This window comes from Triticum aestivum, chromosome 2A (assembly GCF_018294505.1).
Source record: "Triticum aestivum cultivar Chinese Spring chromosome 2A, IWGSC CS RefSeq v2.1, whole genome shotgun sequence".
NCBI lineage: Eukaryota > Viridiplantae > Streptophyta > Magnoliopsida > Poales > Poaceae > Triticum > Triticum aestivum.
In genome coordinates, this window is record NC_057797.1 from 109,113,167 (window position 1) to 109,131,427 (window position 18,261).

At 47.3% G+C, this 18,261-nt stretch overlaps 1 protein-coding gene across 1 annotated transcript; it reads left to right on the forward strand.

Annotated features, from left to right (window-relative positions):
* Positions 1-6,858: 6,858 nt before the first annotated feature.
* On the forward strand, positions 6,859-8,579 carry LOC100873102 (transcription factor MYB30). The gene is made up of 2 exons (XM_044599822.1): positions 6,859-7,301; positions 7,416-8,579. Exons 1-2 carry the CDS (start codon positions 7,169-7,171, stop codon positions 8,225-8,227), a joined length of 945 nt encoding a protein of 314 aa, XP_044455757.1. The 5' UTR covers positions 6,859-7,168; the 3' UTR covers positions 8,228-8,579.
* Positions 8,580-18,261: the final 9,682 nt, after the last annotated feature.

Sequence of the window (18,261 nt, forward strand, 5' to 3'; positions counted from 1 at the left end):
TGTCATTCAAGTATGTGGCATCCATGTCGAGATCGACAATCTTCTAACTCCGGTAACTCATCAATACAACAAGTGAAAGTTATACCTTGCAGTTCATCTGGTTAGAGCGGAACGGTCGCGTCATGTCTTTGAGAATAGGTCCTTCTCTTGCACTCGGGTAGTTAGGCTTATATGCGGAGTTCCAACTTTGGAAGAGAGCGAAGGATAGAAATGATTTTGGGGAGTTGTCTCGTTTTCTATCATGGGGCGGAGTCGAGTTAATTGCTAGTGATTCACTCGGCTTGTAAATTGGAACCGTTCTCTCCTTAATACACAAGGCACGACTCTCTTGTGTGGTCTTAATTTGTTTATAAAATATACTCCCATCGATCAAAATTAATTGGCATGGCTCTAGTACAACTTCGGTACAAAGTTGTATTAAAGCCGCGTCAACTAATTTTGATCGGAGGGAGTACCAGAGATTTTTGTATCAATATTAAAGTTTCCCCTCCCTACTGATTATCAACTGGGAACAATATTGTCTGGTTAATCAAGAAAAATAGGGGGAAAACATGATACAACAGTCCAAACCCTACCCAAGCTAGATTTTTTAGGGAAAATTGGGGCTTTTAATGTCAACATCAAAAACATAATACAACTTGCAGTCAACATCCAACACATTGTGTACCTTATAATCTTTCAAAAGGAAGACTGAGATTTTCCAGCAATAGCCTATTACGACATAATGAGAAAACAAGGCGTCCTTGCAAAGTTAGGCGCAATATTGTAGTAGAGCAATCTCCGGTAGAATGTCTAGCAAGAGCAGGTACTACTCCACTGGAGTTCCTTAAGATGAAGAAAACATTATCAAATCCTTGCATTGAGGCATTGAAGCAAAGATGATGCCTTATATCCCAGTGTCTCGGTCTCGATGGAATATTGTTTTGCTTTAGTATCGCAGGGTTTGCAATCTGTGAAAAAAAAAGAAGCCTCATCCAGAGAGTGCACGAGCAATCAGAGCATCAAGAACGAGCGCTTAGGTTTGACTTCCAATGACGAAACAATATACAAGGGGATGGCTTGGACACAAATTGAAATGTAAAGAACAAAGAAGGCAAGTTAGGTGACCCCCCCCCCCCTCGCCCATGGACATCACCATGTCGAAGTCATGTCCGAGATTCCAAGACAGGCCCCGGACACCTATTAAGTCACCAACAAGGGCTAAAGATAAGGTAGCACAAGAAGAGGTGAATATTTTCCTTGATTCTTATCCACTTGATATGATGAAGGATAATATGTTTCCTGATGAATAGACCCTTTTGTACTTAGGTGTGAAGTAGGTGCATGATAAAGAATGAAGATATGCACATTTAGATGTGTGTAACTACCATTCCACCTACACCCGGCACTACCGAACTCGACTAATAACCTCTCAAGCGCTAAGGGGGTCAACTATTGAAAAAATAGAAGTGGTGGGGATCAAACTATTGAAAAATATTTTCCCATGCATGTATAGGTGTCCCTTTGAGGAGGTGGCTTATGTGGTGATGTGGCAAGCGCATGTTCAGATAAATAGAGTAGTGTGGATAGCCTACTTAACTATATAGGACACCACAAGTGTTTTAACTATCATGGTGCAATTTGCACCTTTATATACTAAAAAAGTTATATAAATAAATAAATTAAATAATGTCAAAATTCGCACACAATTTACACGGAAATTGCGTTTTCTATAATATGCAAGAATACGCATATAGTAGTGAAAAATTGCAAAAACATGTTTCAAAAAAGGAGTGAATTAGTGGCATTGTTATTACCCTTAAAGAATAAAGAAAATGAAATAATAGCTAGAAATATAAAAAAGGAAATTTTATAGGGAAGAATGAATTAGTGGCGTTGGTATTACCCTTAAAGAAGAAAGAAAATGAAATATAAGCTAGACAAAGACAAAATAATGAAGTTTTATAAGGAAGAATGAATGAGTGACATTGATATTACCCTTTAAGTAGAAAAAGCGAAAAAGAATTGAAAAAAACTTGCACGCAACCTTGCACTAAAATTGCACCTTTCGTAATATGGAAAAGTATAGTTTATACACATATTGTATAGTACTTGCGTGTATACAATTTGTAAGAAAGAATGAATTGGTGACATTGGTATTACCCCTGAAAAAAAAGAATTAAAATGAATAATGACACGAATTGCACACAACTTACATGAAAATAACACATTTATACAATATGCAAGTATGAACATACAATAGTGCAATCTTTGAAAAAAAAACAATTTAAGAAGGAATAAACTAGTAGGACTGTTATTATCCTTAATGAAGAAATCAAATCAAATAAATCTAAATCAAAATCGAAATGATGAACTCCTATAAGGAAGAATGGATTTGTGACATTCAATTACCCATAACAAATAAAATATAATATAACAAATAATGACAAAATTTGCACATGATTTACGTAGAAATTGATTATTTATAATATAAGAACAAGGATATGATAGTGAAAGTTTTGCAAAAAATAACTTTTCAAAGACAGAATGACTTAGTGGCATTGCTATTACCCTTAAAAAAGAAAGAAAGAAAAGAATGTTTTATAAGAAAAATGAATTAGTGGCATTGGTTCGAAACCTAAAATAGTTAGTTCCTGCCTGCACAAGCTAGACATCCGAGGATATATCAAATATGCAAGGGATAGACGGTGCAATGCATAGACAAAAGAGCAAACAGTAACGACTACAGGCCCGTTACCATAATCAACTGACCCAAAAAGAGAGTAAGTTGAAAACAACAAGCCTAAAACAGGACAAAACACGCAGTAGAAGAAAAAAAAACGAGCATGAATCTTAAAAGCCAAAATCAATGGCCAGAAAATCGACTGATCCAAATCCAAAATTCTGTTGACTGACATATCGCTAAAGTGATTTAACAAAACAGGCGTGTACATCAATGCCCGGGGCATCCCTTTTTTTCTACCGGAAGAAACTACCGTTGATGCTCGGTCTACTGGCTGTAGTATGAGATTTGGAACCTGTGATAATATGATTTGTACACTTCTTAAACCCGGTTCAGAGTGGTGTACTACACCTGCAAGCAAAGCAACTGGCAAAATTCCCGGTGGTACACAAATAATCATTTCTTGGTTAAGGGACAACCGCAGAGGGCATGCATGCAAGGGTAGGCTACTCCTACACGCCTACTACACCAAAGCGAGGTCTCTTGTACTTGTGTCCGTAGACAAGGTGTTGACTTTTTTGCTCATACCTTTACTCCTGTTCGTTGACCTTCTCGTCACGCAGCTAGCCGACGCATGTGCCGCTGCTACTACTTCCACCGGCCTACGTACGGAGGACGTAGAGTACTGACTACATAGCAAGTCATGAATACACTTGCATGCATCCGGGCCGTCCAGCGTCCGATCGGCCGGACGTCCTTGCTCACGCGTTACAGCTCTGAGCTGGTGAGCCTGCCCGCCCGCCTGGTTGGTGCACGATGCACAGTGCACCCTCCTCGTCTACATTTACTTTGGGTGCATGCATGCATGGTACCAATGGCGCAGCAGCTTAAAGTACCAAGGCGCACACGAGCCGGCCCGGCCGGCCATTACTCCACTCCCACTGCCGCTCCGCTTTACTCATGCCTCCCCTGCGCCGCATGCCCGCCGCTCGCTCTCCCGTCACACAAAGGTGACGGTCGATCGACCGATGGATCACAAGGGTGAAAAACGCTGGCGGAAAAGGCCACCTTTAATGCGGGCCTCCGGCCGGCCGGAGAAGTTACCGATGCGCATGTCAGCGTGTGCGTGTGCATGTGTGTGGCGCTGACCGGCGGCTGCGGGCGGTCAAAGTTAGACCCTGCGGCCCGCGGTGGCGCCGCGCGATCTGGATTAACTCCGGCGGGAGGCGGCCGGGATTCCAGCGCTGGCCGTGACGCGCGCACCATGGAAAGGGGCGCTAGCTACCGGAGTCCGTTTGTCCGTTTGTTTGTTTGGAAAAGCGTTTGATTTCGAGATGTCAGCTCAGCTCAGACCCACCCAGAACGAGTCAAAGGTTTGCATGGATGGACACCAGCGGTGCTCTCGCTTGGCATGCAATGCGTGCATGCATGCAGACGAACCCTCCTGGAGTTGGAGGAGGTTTGCGGTGCCAAAAACATGCTTAGCACACGCGCCGAGTTGCACTTCCGCTTTCGGATTCGTGTCCAGCGGGATAAGCGTGCCAAGGTCGCTAGAATGAAGTGGTGAAAGCTCAAGGGGGAGGTAGCTCAGGTGTTCAAGGAGAGGGTATTTAAGGAGGGCCCTTGGGAGGAAGGAGGGAATGCGGACAATGTGTGGATGAAGATGGCGACTTGCATTCGTAAGATGGCCTCGGAGGAGTTTGGAGTGTCCAGGGGAAGGAGAAGCGAAGATAAGGATACCTAGTGGTGGAATGATGATGTCCAGAAGGCGCTTAAAGAGAAGAAAGATTACTTCAGACGCCTATACCTGGATAGGAGTGCAGACAACATAAAGAAGTACAAGATGGCGAAGAAGGCCGCAAAGCGAGCTGTTGGTGAAGCAAGGGGTCGGGCATATGAGGACCTCTACCAACGGTTAGGCACGAAGGAAGGTGAAAGGGACATCTATAAGATGGCTAAGATCCGTGAGAGGAAGACAAGGGATATTGGCCCAGTCAAATGCATCAAGGACGGAGCAGGCCAACTCTTGGTGAAGGACAAAGAGATTAAGCATAGATGGCGGGAGTACTTCGACAAGCTGTTCAATGGGGAGAATGAGAGTTCTACCATTGAACTGAATGACTCCTTTGATGAGACCAGCATGCGTTTTGTGCGGCGCATCCAGGAGTCTGAGGTGAAGGAGGCTTTAAAAAGGATGAAAGGAGGCAAGGCGATGGGCCCTGATTGTATCCCCATTGAGGTGTGGAAAGGTCTCGAGGACATAGCGATAGTATGGCTAACCAAACTTTTCAACCTCATTTTTCGGGCAAACAAGATGCCAGAAGAATGGAGACGGAGTATATTAGTACCAATCTTCAAGAACAAGGGGGATGTTCAGAGTTGTACTAATTACCGTGGAATTAAGCTGATGAGCCATACAATGAAGCTATGGGAGAGAGTCATTGAGCACCGCTTAAGAAGAATGACAAGCGTGACTAAAAATCAGTTTGGTTTCATGCCTGGGAGGTCGACCATGGAAGCCATTTTCTTGGTACGACAACTTATGAAGAGATATAGGGAGCATAAGAAGGACTTGCATATGGTGTTCATTGACTTGGAGAAGGCCTATGATAAGATACCGCGGAATGTCATGTGGTGGGCCTTGGAGAAACACAAAGTCCCAGCAAAGTACATTACCCTCATCAAGGACATGTACAATAATGTTGTGACAAGTGTTCGAACAAGTGATGTCGACACCGATGACTTCCGGATTAAGATAGGACTGCATCAGGGGTCAGCTTTGAGCCCTTGTCTTTTTGCATTGGTGATGGATGAGGTCACAAGGGGTATACAAGGAGATATCCCATGGTATATGCTCTTTACGGATGATGTGGTGCTAGTTGACGATAGTCGGACGGGGGTAAATAGGAAGTTAGAGTTATGGAGACAAACCTTGGAATCGAAAGGGTTTAGGCTTAGTAGAACTAAAACCGAGTACATGATGTGCGGTTTCAGTACTACTAGCTGTGAGGAGGAGGAGGTTAGCCTTGATGGCCAGGTGGTACCTCGGAAGGACACCTTTCGGTATTTGGGGTCAATGTTGCAGGAGGATGGGGGTATTGATGAAGATGTGAACCATCGAATTAAAGCCGGATGGATGAAGTGGCGCCAAGCTTCTGGCATTCTCTGTGACAAGAGAGTGCCACAAAAGCTAAAAGGCAAGTTCTACAGGACGGCGGTTCGACCCGCAATGTTGTATGGCGCGGAGTGTTGGCCGACTAAAAGGCGACATGTTCGACAGTTAGGTGTGGCGGAGATGCGTATGTTGAGATGGATGTGTGGCCACACGAGGAAGGATCGAGTCCGGAATGATGATATACGAGATAGAGTTGGGGTAGCACCAATTGAGGAGAAGCTTGTCCAACATCGTTTGAGATGGTTTGGGCATATTCAGCGCAGGCCTCCAGAAGCTGCAGTACATAGCGGACGGCTAAAGCGTGCGGAGAATGTCAAGAGAGGGCGGGGTCGACCGATTTTGACATGAGAGGAGTCCGTTAAGAAAGACTTGAAGGATTGGAGTATCGACAAAGAGCTAGCTATGGACAGGGGAGTGTGGAAGCTTGCTATTCATGTGCCAGAGCCATGAGTTGGTTGCGAGATTTTATGGGTTTCACCTCTAGTCTACCCTAACTTGTTTGGGACTAAAGTCTTTGTTGTTGTTGTTGTTCCGTTTGGGAGACGGCGGCCGGAGGTAACGGGCCATGTCGTGGCACGCAGGTCGCAACATGACATATGGTGCCACGCCACGGCCACGCAGAGCGGGCGGGCGTGCGATTAATGCACGCGGCATCCATCGCATCGCAAGGCGGCATGCACAGTGTCGCAGCTGCAGCTGCAGTGTACCGCCCCACCACCAGGCTGACTTTGCCACGAGACCGGAGTAAATGCACACTCTGGCCACTTTCCCTTTCTCCCTGCCTCTGCACGCACCTCCCTATCTCCCTCTCTCTCTATTTTGACTGCTCAAGGAAGGAGCCATGGCTCGCAGGCTACAGTACTCCTACCACCCTGGCTAGCTGTCTCGGTATCCTGGCCGTGGTAAAAGCGGCCGGGAGCTAAACAGCCCAGGTAATCGCAAGGTCAGCGCCGTGCTTTGCTCTGGGCCTTGGGCGTGACCACCGAGCGTAACCGTGTATATATACGCGCCTACACCGCACCCCTGCTCTGGACCCTGCAGCGAGCGAGCCTTGCTTGTCCTCACCCTCCTCCCTCACCCCGCTCCCTCCAGCGCACCACAGCCTCCGTCTCCACCTCACCTCAGTCTAGCCTCCTCTCCTCACCTCACTCCCTTTGTAGCGTAGCAGCGGCCCGCGTCACGCGATCCTGCTCGTATACGGCGCCGGTGGTAGACCTCTTGTCCCCGCCCATCTCGCAACTGCAGCAAAAGGCGACCGACCCCTCCGTCCCTTTCTCCCTCTCATCCCGTTCGGTGTAGCCGAGGTAGCAAGCGGGGGAGCGGGAAAGAGCATGGGGAGGCCGCCGTGCTGCGACAAGGAGGGCGTCAAGAAGGGCCCCTGGACGCCGGAGGAGGACCTCGTGCTCGTCTCCTACGTCCAGGAGCACGGCCCCGGCAACTGGCGCGCCGTCCCCACCAGGACCGGTACGCATCCGTCCATCTTCTTCTTCTTCTTCTTCTTCTTCTTCTTGCCGGTTTTTGTCTTCGTTTTCTGTGGATCACGTGGTTGATTGTGGACTAAATCCCTCTGGTGTGCAGGCCTGATGCGGTGTAGCAAGAGCTGCCGGCTCCGGTGGACCAACTACCTGCGCCCGGGGATCAAGCGCGGCAACTTCACCGACCAGGAGGAGAAGCTCATCGTCCACCTCCAGGCTCTGCTCGGCAACAGGTGGGCCGCGATCGCCTCCTACCTCCCCGAGCGCACCGACAACGACATCAAGAACTACTGGAACACGCACCTCAAGCGCAAGCTGCAGGCGGGGGGCGACGCGGCGGCCAAGCCGGCGGCCCAGAGGCCCGCCTCCTCCTCCAAGGGCCAGTGGGAGAGGCGGCTGCAGACGGACATCAACATGGCGCGCCGCGCGCTGCGCGAGGCGCTGACCACGCTCGACGACATCAAGCGGCAGCAGCCCGACGCGGCCGACGGCGTCAATGGGCCTGCCGCAGCCGGCGCCGACAGCGGCAGCCCGGCGGCCTCGAGCTCGTCGGCCGCGTCGCTGTCCCAGTGCTCGCCCTCCGCGGCCGGTCCGTACGTGCTCACCACCGCGAACATCTCGCGGATGCTCGACGGGTGGGTCAGCAAGGGCCGCAGCGCCGTCCCCGCGGCCGACAGCCCCTCCGGCTCGTCGGCGTCGGAGGTTTCCTACGGCAGCGGCGCGGCCGCCCGTGCGCTGGGGTCCGCGTTCGAGTACGACAGGAAGCCGGCCGTTCTGGCGCCGGATCAGACGCAGCTGAACGCGATCGAGACGTGGCTCTTCGCCGACGACAACAGCAACAACGACCACCATGGCCACGGAGGCGGCGGCAGCGGCCTGCTCGGCGTCCCCGCCACCCTGGGCTACCCTTTCTAGCTAGCTCCACCGTGCCAAGTTATCAAGGTCGATGTTCCCCTAGCTCGCGTTAGTGATGTGAGGAGTGTGCTCACTGCATGCCCACCTAACGAAAACTACATAGATCCTCTAGTAGTAGTACCTCGGTGGCTATGGCAATCAGCTTCCTTGGTCTCCTGTGTTACTTAGGATCTGCATAGTTTTCATTTAGGGAAAAGAAGGGAGGTTGTGGTAGCTAGCGCTCCTGTTATTTACTGCTGTAACTGTGACTTGGTACTATGTTCATGGGTTTTGGGTTCTGTACTTTGAAGTAGATCCGCGGTTTGCAAGCTGCAAAATGTGGACGAATAAAGTCAGTGTGTCAATTAGTACATGTCATGTCTTCCATCACTAATTAACCACTATGCCAAATACTGGTACCTGTCATATATCTATCACTAATTAAGTAAGTTGATTAATCTTTGGAGTATGTCAATTACTGCCTGTCATATATTTCCACCACTAATTGGCCAGTATGCCAAATACTGGTACATGTCGTATATATGTATCACTAGTTATGCCAGTAAGTTGATTAATCATCTATCTGTCTTTAAGTGGGGAAATAGTTTCATTTTGTTTCTCTCTATTTCCTGTTTTGTTTTTTTTGCTTCCTCGGAGCAGTCCACTACATGACAACGCTTTGTCCCTCGGGTGATTAGCTGAGTTGATACCAATTGATCGAACCTCAAATTTGACTTGGTGCGTGTATTTTTCTACAATTGATTTGGCGTCTAAAGCTGTTCAAGAGTTCGTACTTTTAGAAAATCTGAGAACAAACACTATTCCATTCACGCGTGAGAATAAACGCTAGATGAACAAGATATTACTGCTCCTTCTGTAAACAAATATAAGAGCATTTAGATCACTGTGGGCGTATCTAGATCTGCATGAGCATGTTTGTGACATTGATCATAAAGTAGTTAACTCTCAAATGACTTACACAATTATATATATAGTAGATTAATTCATTTTATAGCATGGTAAACATTATCTTAGATTTGTATGAATAATTTTGTAAAATCACCCGAATTAAATCTCTGCCCATGAAGAAACGAATGCTCTGTATCTATATAAGTGTTTCTTTTATATAGAAAATAATAAGCTATTTTTTTGTGGTAGCCAATAATATACATATAGATAGGCCACAGCGAGACATTTCATAAAGCATCACACCATATCATCTATATAAAGACAAGCGCCCAAAGCACAACTGAAAACTAGAAAGAAAGGTACAATGCTGGGGGCACCAGCTTAACATTATGCCCATGCATCCAAATAAAAACCACAGCTAGCTCGCGGCAGGAGGGGCCGCAGCAATCGACGTGCCACGACACGAAACTTCTTGATGAGATCATCAATATTCTCAATTGGTGCAAGGAAAAAACGCGGATTGCCGCCCAAATATGTTGTGTGATGGCTTAAATTTGAATACGTGGTGCTCTGAGGGTGCTTGCAAGACTAGTTTGTAAAGAAAAACCTGGTCTCATCCACCCGTGTGTATGTGACTACACACTGGTTAATTTACCATGGACAAACTATCACATGAACATATTTGATCACATGCATTTTTTCATATCTACGGATAGAACCCGTCTGGGAAATATAAGAGACATTAATTAAAATATGTATATAACCAGTGATAGATCTGCAACGGTACATGTTCTGTATAGTAATTGAGAAATCGGGAGGGAATTTTCTCATGGATGAATAGTACCACAAAAAAGTGGTAACTTATTTTCAAAAAATTCTAATTGTTTTTGTGGATGTTCATGTTAGTGCCACAAGCGCGCTTGACAGTTTTCATGCGACACGGAGCAGTAGTGTTTTGTTGGTGAAAAAACAAATTTGGGTGACATTTTGGGGTAACATTTGCTGTTCTAATTCGTTTTTTTCTTTGCAAAGGCCAAAATGTTTGACTTTTTTGCCTAAAACTTTGCAGGTAGCATTTGAATGTGACTATAAATACATGAAAATTTTGTTGAGATTTTTTTGACATTTTAAAAATTATTTCTCACGCGCAGGAGCACGGGCTCCGAGGAGCCAAATTGGATTTCTCATAGTAATTCATAAAGCATCACACCATATCATCCATATAAAGACAAGTGCCAAAAGTACAACTGAAAACTAAAAAGAAAGGTACAATGCTGGGGCACCAGCTTAACAATATGCTCATGCATCCAAATCTAAACCATAGCTACCTCACGGCGGGAGGGGCGGCAACAATCAATGTGCCATGACACGGAACTTCTCGATGAGATCATTAATTGCGTCACGCTCTTGCTGCTTACAAAGTATTCTCAATTGCTGCAAGAAAACCGCAAAGTTTATATATGGCATTAGATAGGCGATGCAAAGGAATGTGTTCAGTGAAAAGCTATGCTGCCAAAACCCTACCACTAGATTTTGCGGTCGCGATTAGAGTTATTCTGCATAATTTCAAAGAAGTCCGGAAAATTGCATGGGCTTTCTTTCAGGACACCCAACAACTTCCTTCAGGCAACTCCAAAGGAACTGTGCAATCACACACATGAACATAATGTGGTTAAAGTCATCATCCACATCACACAGGGGGCAACAACCATCATCAGTGCCACTTCGCTTAAGCACCCGCACTCCCGATGGAATTTGACTACAAACAAGCTGCCAAAGAAAGATACATAGTTTGATGGAGATTTTGACATCCCAAATCCAAGTCAGCTCATCAGGTCCAGGGAGGTTCCAATGGCTTGGTCGAGTGATAATGTTTACTACATACTTCTATTCTTGTAGACTTTGTTGAGCCTCCAAGCACAGAGTTTTGTAAGACAACAAGTTTCTCTCAAGTGGATGACCTAACGTTTATCAACCTGTGGGAGGTGTAGGATGAATATATTCTCCTCTCGAGCAACCCCGCAATAAGATACAAGAAGTCTCTTGTATCCCCAACACACTTTATACAATTTTCAATCATATTAGTAAAAAGTTTTGTAATGTCGACTCGACTTCGGCCAAGGAGTATGGGAGGGGGATTCCTACAGGCAGTCGGCTCTGATACCAACTTGTGATGCCCCTGATTTGACTGTACACTAATCATACACGCAAACATGTACTGTCAAGATCAGGGACTCACGGAAATATACAAGAACACAACTCTACAAATAAAATAAGTCATACAAGCATCATATTACAAGCCAGGGCCCTCGAGGACTCGAATACAAGAGCTCGATCATAGATGAGTCAGCGTAAGCAACAATATCTGAATACAGACATAAGTTAAACAACTTTGCCTTAAGAAGGCTAGCACAAACTGGGATACATATCGAAAGAGGCGTAGACCTCCTGCCTGGGATCCTCCTAACCCACTCCTGGTCATCGTCAGAGGCCTGCACGTAGTAGTAGGCACCTCCAGTGTAGTAGGAGTCATCGTCGATGGTGGCATCTGGCTCCTCGACTTCATCGTCTGGTCGCAACAACCGGGTATAGAAAGGGAAAGAGAGGGGGAGCAAAGCAACCGTGAGTACTCATCCAAAGTACTCGCAAGGAAGGAGCTACACTACATATGTATGCATTGGTATCAAATGGAAAAGAGGTATCATATGTGGACTGAATTGCAGAATGCCGAAATAAGAGGGGGATAGCTAGTCCTATCGAAGACTATGCTTCTGGCAACCTCCATCTTGAAGCAGTAAGAGAGTAGATGGTAAGTTCACCAAGTATCATCGCATAGCATAATCCTACCCGGTGATCCTCTCCTTGTCGCCCTGTTGGAGAGCGATCACTGGGTGTATCTGGCACTTGGAAGGGTGTGTTTTATTAAGTATCTGGTTCTAGTTGTCATAAGGTCAAGGTACAACCCCTGGTCATCCTTTTACCGAGGGACACGACTATTCGAATAGATAAACTTTCCTGCAGGGGTGCACCACATTTCCCAACACGCTCGATCCCCTTTGGCCGGACACACTTTCCTGGGTCATGCCTGGCCTCGAAAGATCAACACGTCGCAGCCCCACCTAGACACAACAAAGAGGTCAGCACGCCGGTCTAAATCCTATGGCGCAAGGGTCTGGGCCCATCGCCCATTGCACACCTGCATGTTGCGAGGGCGGCCGGAAGCAGACCTAGCCTCCCTAATACAAGAGGAGGTGTTCCAGTCCAATCCGACACGCGCCGCTCAGTCGCTGACGTCATGAAGGCTTCGGCTGATACCATGACGTCGAGTGCCCATAACTGTTCCCGCGTAGTTGGTTAGTGCGTATAGGCCAATGGCCGGACTCAGATCAAATACCAAGATCTCGTTAAGCGTGTTAATTGAATTAACCACGGACGCCAACCAAGGCCAGGCCCACCTCTCTCCTAGGTGGTCTCAACCTACCCTGTCGCTCCGCCACAAAGATTCACTCAGAGGGCCGTCGGGACAAACGTCCTTTCGGACCCAATCCGTGAATCACTCGTGGGGTACTCTATGAGCCGACCCGTCTTTAGTCACCAGAAGTATCATATATTATGTATAAGTATATACCCGTGATTACCTCCCGAGTGATCACGGCCCGATAGTATAGCATGGTAGACAGACAAGAATGTAGGGCCACTGATGATAAACTAGCATCCTATACTAAGCATTTAGGATTGCAGGTAAGGTATCAATAACTGTAGCAACAATGACAGGCTATGCATCATAATAGGATTAACAGAAAGCAGTAACATGGTACACTACTCTAATGCAAGCAGTAGAGAGAAGAATAGGCGATATCTAGTGATCAAGGGGGGGGCTTGCCTGGTTGCTCTGGCAAGTAGGGGTCGTCAACAACGTAGTCGACCGGGGCACCAGCAGCGGCGTTAGTCCCGTAGTCTACCGAAGAGAAGAGGGGGAAGAAACAATGAATACAATGCAAACAGATGCATAATGATGCATGACATGACAATTAACGGTGCTAGGTGTGCCCTAACGCAGTAGGAGGTGATACCGACGAAGGGGGAAAACAATCGAGAAAGTATTCCCGGTGTTTCGCATTTTCGGACAGACGAACCGGAGAGGGAAAGTTGCATGTTTGCTATGCTAGGGATACGTGGCGCATGAATGGGCTGCGTATTCGGATTCATCTCGTTGTTCTGAGAAACTTTCATGTACAAAGTTTTTCCATCCGAGCTACGGTTTATTTTATATTAATTTTAAAAGATTTAAATCATTTTTAGGATTTATTTAATTATTTTAATTCAACATCCGAGCAGTCAACAGGGCGTTGACTAAGTCAAACTGACGTGTGGGTCCCAGCTGTCATTGACTGTAAACTAACATAATAGATTAATTAACTAAACTAAGTGATTAGGTTAATCTAATCAGGATTAATTAATTCTTTAATTAATTAATTAATTAATATTTTAATTAATTTAGTTATTACCTATTAAGTAATTAATCAATTTCCTTTTTTAAACGTTCCAGGGCGGGCCCCATGTGCCATAGGCACATGGGCGATAGCGGGCACACGGGTAGCGGTTACGGGCGCCTGCGGGGCGTGCGCCCGCGTGTCGGCTCGAGGCCACCAGTGGAGGCACCGACCGTAGTGGTGGCCGGAGCATCGCCGCGAGGGGATGCCGTTTGCCAGGGTAGCCGGGGTTGGGAGCGGCACGGGGCGAAGCGATGGTATGGGGCGGCGGTCGGAGGAGCCGCCGGAGCCGTGCTAGGGCGGCGGCGCGCTAGCAGGCGGTGGGGAGTAGAGGCGGGGCGATGCAGAATGGCGCGAAGTGGAGCCGGGAAGCGGCGATGAGGCAAGTCGGCACGGCTGTGGCCACGCGGGCATGCGCGGTCCACGGCGACCGCGGGCGGGGCACAAGGCAAGGCAGGCTGGAGGTGCGAATGACGATGGTGGGAGGCACGGCGCGGGCGACGGCAGGTGCTGGGGGGGGGCGTGCGGGGAGGGGGGAGGAGGCAACAACGGCACAGCGGGCGGCCCTGGGCGCGCGCTGGGCACGGCGAGGAGCTGCCAGGGGCGAGGCAAGGTACGGGGGTCGGGGTAGGGGGTGCACGGTGAGCGCGGCGAGCACGGCCGTGGCTGAGGTGAACGGGTGGAGGGGAGATGGAGGTTGGGGCCTCACCACGAGGCGTAGGGAACAGGGCAGCGGGGGGGGGGGGGCAAGGAGGAGGACGGAGACGATGACATCGGAGAGGAAGCAGGCCGGCGAGGTCCAGGCGGGACAAGGCAGCGACGACGGCGGCGGTTCACGGGGAGGACGGGCGTCGAGGTCGGGCCCTTGCCCCCGATCTCGATCCGGATCGGGGGGGGAGAGGAGCGAGTGGGGGGAGTGGGTGAGTGGGGTGTGGGGTGCGGTTAGGGTTTCCTCAGGGGGGGGGGGTTATGGAGAGGAGTGGGGGTGGGCCGGCCTGGTGGCCCGGTTAGGCTGCTTGCTCAGTTCGGCCAGGGGCCCAGTGGGGGAGGGGGGCTTTGCCTTTTTCCTCTTTTTTGTTTTGTTTTATTTTAACCTTTTATTTTTATTTTTTTATTTTCTATTTTAAATCATTTTAAAATATTTAGGCATTTTCTAAAAATGAGTTTTCTCCATAATAATTACCAGTGCAAAATTTGGCACCCACCAAACATTTTTGTCAATTTTTGAATACATTTATTGTTTGCGATATTTTGAATTGATTTTTGAATCGGTTTTGAACTAAGGAAAGATTAGCGACAGTAACAGAGGTGACATGGCATCATTAGCACGGGTTTACTGTAACATAATTATCCGGGCGTTACAAAACTCCTCCACTACAAGAAATCTCATCCCGAGATTTAGGAGGTAGAAGGAAACAGTGCAGGGGATTCATCGCACAGGCGGTCCTCGCGCTCCCAAGTGGCTTCACCTTCAGAGTGATGCGACCAATGGACCTTGAGGAACTTGATCGCCTTCTGACGTGTGCGGTGTTCAGCTTGGTCGAGAATGCAGACCAGATGCTCTTTATAGGAGAGGTCCTGTTGCAATTCGAGCACTTCATGATCCACTGCTCGGATTGGATCCTTGAAGCAACGGCGGAGCTGTGACACGTGGAACACATCGTGAACCTGAGAAAGGTTTGACGGAAGCTCCAATTGATATGCCACTTTGCCACGCCCTTCGAGAATAGTGAATGGGCCAATATAGCGAGGAGCTAGCTTGCCCTTGATCCCGAAGCGGTGAGCTCCCTTCATTGGTGTAACTCGAAGATATGCCTTTTCGCCAGGTTGATAGACCATGTCTTTGTGATGACGGTCATACTGACTTTTCTAATGTGACTGAGCAGTCTTAAGATTCTCGCGAATAATGCGGAATTGTTCTTCGCTGTTGGATAATATCCGGACCAAAGAGTGGATGTTCCCTAGTTTCTGATCAGTACAGAGGGGTTCGACACTTTCGTCCATTGAACACTTCGAAGGGGGCCATCTTCAGACTAGCTTGATAGCTATTATTATAAGAGAACTCGGCATACGGAAGAGATTCCTCCCATTTCTTGCCGAAGGAAATTACACAAGCTCGAAGCATGTCTTCGAGAACTTCGTTGACACGTTCAACTTGTCCTTGCGACCAAGGATGGAACGTAGTACTGAACGACAGATGAGTTCCCATAGCTTCTTGGAAACTTGCCCAGAATCTTGAAGTGAACAAGCTGCCACGGTCTGAACTGATAACCAGTGGAATACCATGATGTGAAACAATTCTGGACATGTAGAGAGTTGCAAGCTGACTAGCAGTGATTGTTTCTTTGATCGCCAGAAAATGAGCAACTTTAGAAAGCCGGTCAATGATGACAAGGTTAGCATCATTACCTTTCTGCGATTTGGAGAATCCAGTGACGAAGTCCATTTCAACATGGTCCCATTTCCATTCAGGAATAGAGATAGGCTGTAGAGTTCCAGCAGGCCTTTGATGTTCAGCTTTGATACGACGGCAAACGTCACACTAAGCAACATAACGAGCAATGTCTTGCTTCATATTAGACCACCAGAATCTCTGACGGATGTCTTGGTACATCTTTGTACTACCGGGATGAATACACAAAGGCGTATCATGAGCTTCTTGGATAACCTCCTGTGTCATATCCTGGCTTTCCTCTGAACATGGCACCACTAGGCGGCCCTTGAAGTACAAGGTGCCATCATCAGCAATGGTGAAGAACGAGGGCTTTCCACTTACTCTTGTGAGCTTGAGAGTCATGCTTCTGTATCATTTTCATGCTGTTCACGAGATCTGGTTGAGCAACCAGGGTATTGAGAGAACCCTGGGTAGCAACGTGGATGTTCATCTTGCGGCACTCACGGGCAGGGGGAGCGAGTGCACCCGGAGGAACTATATGGAGGATCAGCTTTCTGAATTCTTCAACAAGCGAGGACCGAACTTTGTGAACCTGGAGGTGGTTGAAGTAAGACTTGCGGCGCTAGGCATTAGCCATTACATTAGTCTTGCATGGGGTATAGGATATACCCATGTCAAAGTCTGCAATAGTCTCCATCCATCTCTACTGACGGAGGTTCAGGTCTGGCTAAGTAAATAGATACTTCAGACTTTGGTGGTCGGTGAAGATCTCGCAACGATTACCAAGAAGGTAATGTCGCCACTACTTTAGAGCATGAATGACAGCAGCAAGCTTGAGGTCGTGAACTGGGTAGTTTTCTTCGTGAGGGTGCAGTTGGCAAGAGGCATAAGCAATCACTCTGCGCTCTTGCATTAGGACACAACCTAATCCTTGACGGGAAGCGTCGCAGTAAATGACGAAGTCCTTCTTAGTATCAGGTGGAGCAAGCACTGGGGCAGAAGTCAACTTGTCTTTGAGCTCCTGGAAACTTTCCTGACACTTGTCTGTCCATTGGAACTTGACGCCCTTATGCAATAGGTTAGTCAGAGGCCTGGCAATCTTGGAGAAGTTCTCGACGAATCGATGGCAATAGCTGGCGAGACCAAGAAAACTTCGGACTTGCTTGACATTCTTCGGAGGAGTCCAATCGAGAATAGCCTGGACTCGTTCAGGGTTGACGGCAATACCATCCTTAGAGATGACTTTCCCAAGACAGGTTACTTCGGGTACCCAGAATTCACATTTGGAGAACTTGGTGCTACCTCTTGAGCACTGCGTTGGTTTTCCTCGAAGAGGAAGGGATGATGCAGCAAAGTAGCGTAAGTATTTCCCTCAGTTTTTGAGAACCAAGGTATCAATCCAGTAGGAGGCTACGCGTGAGTCCCTCGCACCTGCACAAAACAAATAAATCCTCGCAACCAACGCAAATAGGGGTTGTCAATCCCTATAGGGCCATTTACGAGAGTGAGATCTGATAGATATGATACGATAATACTTTTGGTATTTTTATGATAAAGATGCAAAGTAAAATAAAGGCAAAGTAAATAGCAAAGGAAATAACTAAGTAATAGGAGATTAATATGATAAAGATAGACCCGGGGGCCATAGGTTTCACTAGTGGCTTCTCTCGAGAGAATAAGTATTCTACGGTGGGTGAACAAATTACTGTTGAGCAATTGACAGAATTGAGCATAGTTATGAAAATATCTAGGTATGATCATGTATATGGGCATCACGTCCGAGACAAGTAGACCGACTCATGCCTGCATCTACTACTATTACTCCACTCATCGACCGCTATCCAGCAAGCATCTAGAGTATTAAGTTAAAAACAGAGTAACACCTTAAGCAAGATGACATGATGTAGAGGGATAGACTCATGCAATATGAAGAAAACCCCATCTTGTTATCCTCGATGGCAACAATACAATACGTGCCTTGCTGGCCTTACTGTCACCGGGAAAGGACACCACAAGATTGAACCCAAAGCTAAGCACTTCTCCCATTGCAAGAAAGATCAATCTAGTAGGCCAAACCAAACTGATAATTCGAAGAGACTTGCAAAGATAACCAATCATACATAAAAGAATTCAGAGAAGATTCAAATATTATTCATAGATAGACTTGATCATAAACCTACAATTCATCGGTATAACAAACACACCGCAAAAAGAAGATTACATCGAATAGATCTCCACAAGAGAGGGGGGAGAACATT

What these genes read in the sequence shown, in the direction of transcription:
- LOC100873102 (XM_044599822.1), top strand. Translation starts at nt 7,169, where the DNA reads ATGGGGAGGCCGCCGTGCTGCGACAAGGAGGGCGTCAAGAAGGGCCCC. An exon ending in CGCCGTCCCCACCAGGACCG is followed by an intron (nt 7,302 to 7,415) that starts GTACGCATCCGT and finishes TCTGGTGTGCAG; the next exon opens with GCCTGATGCGGTGTAGCAAG.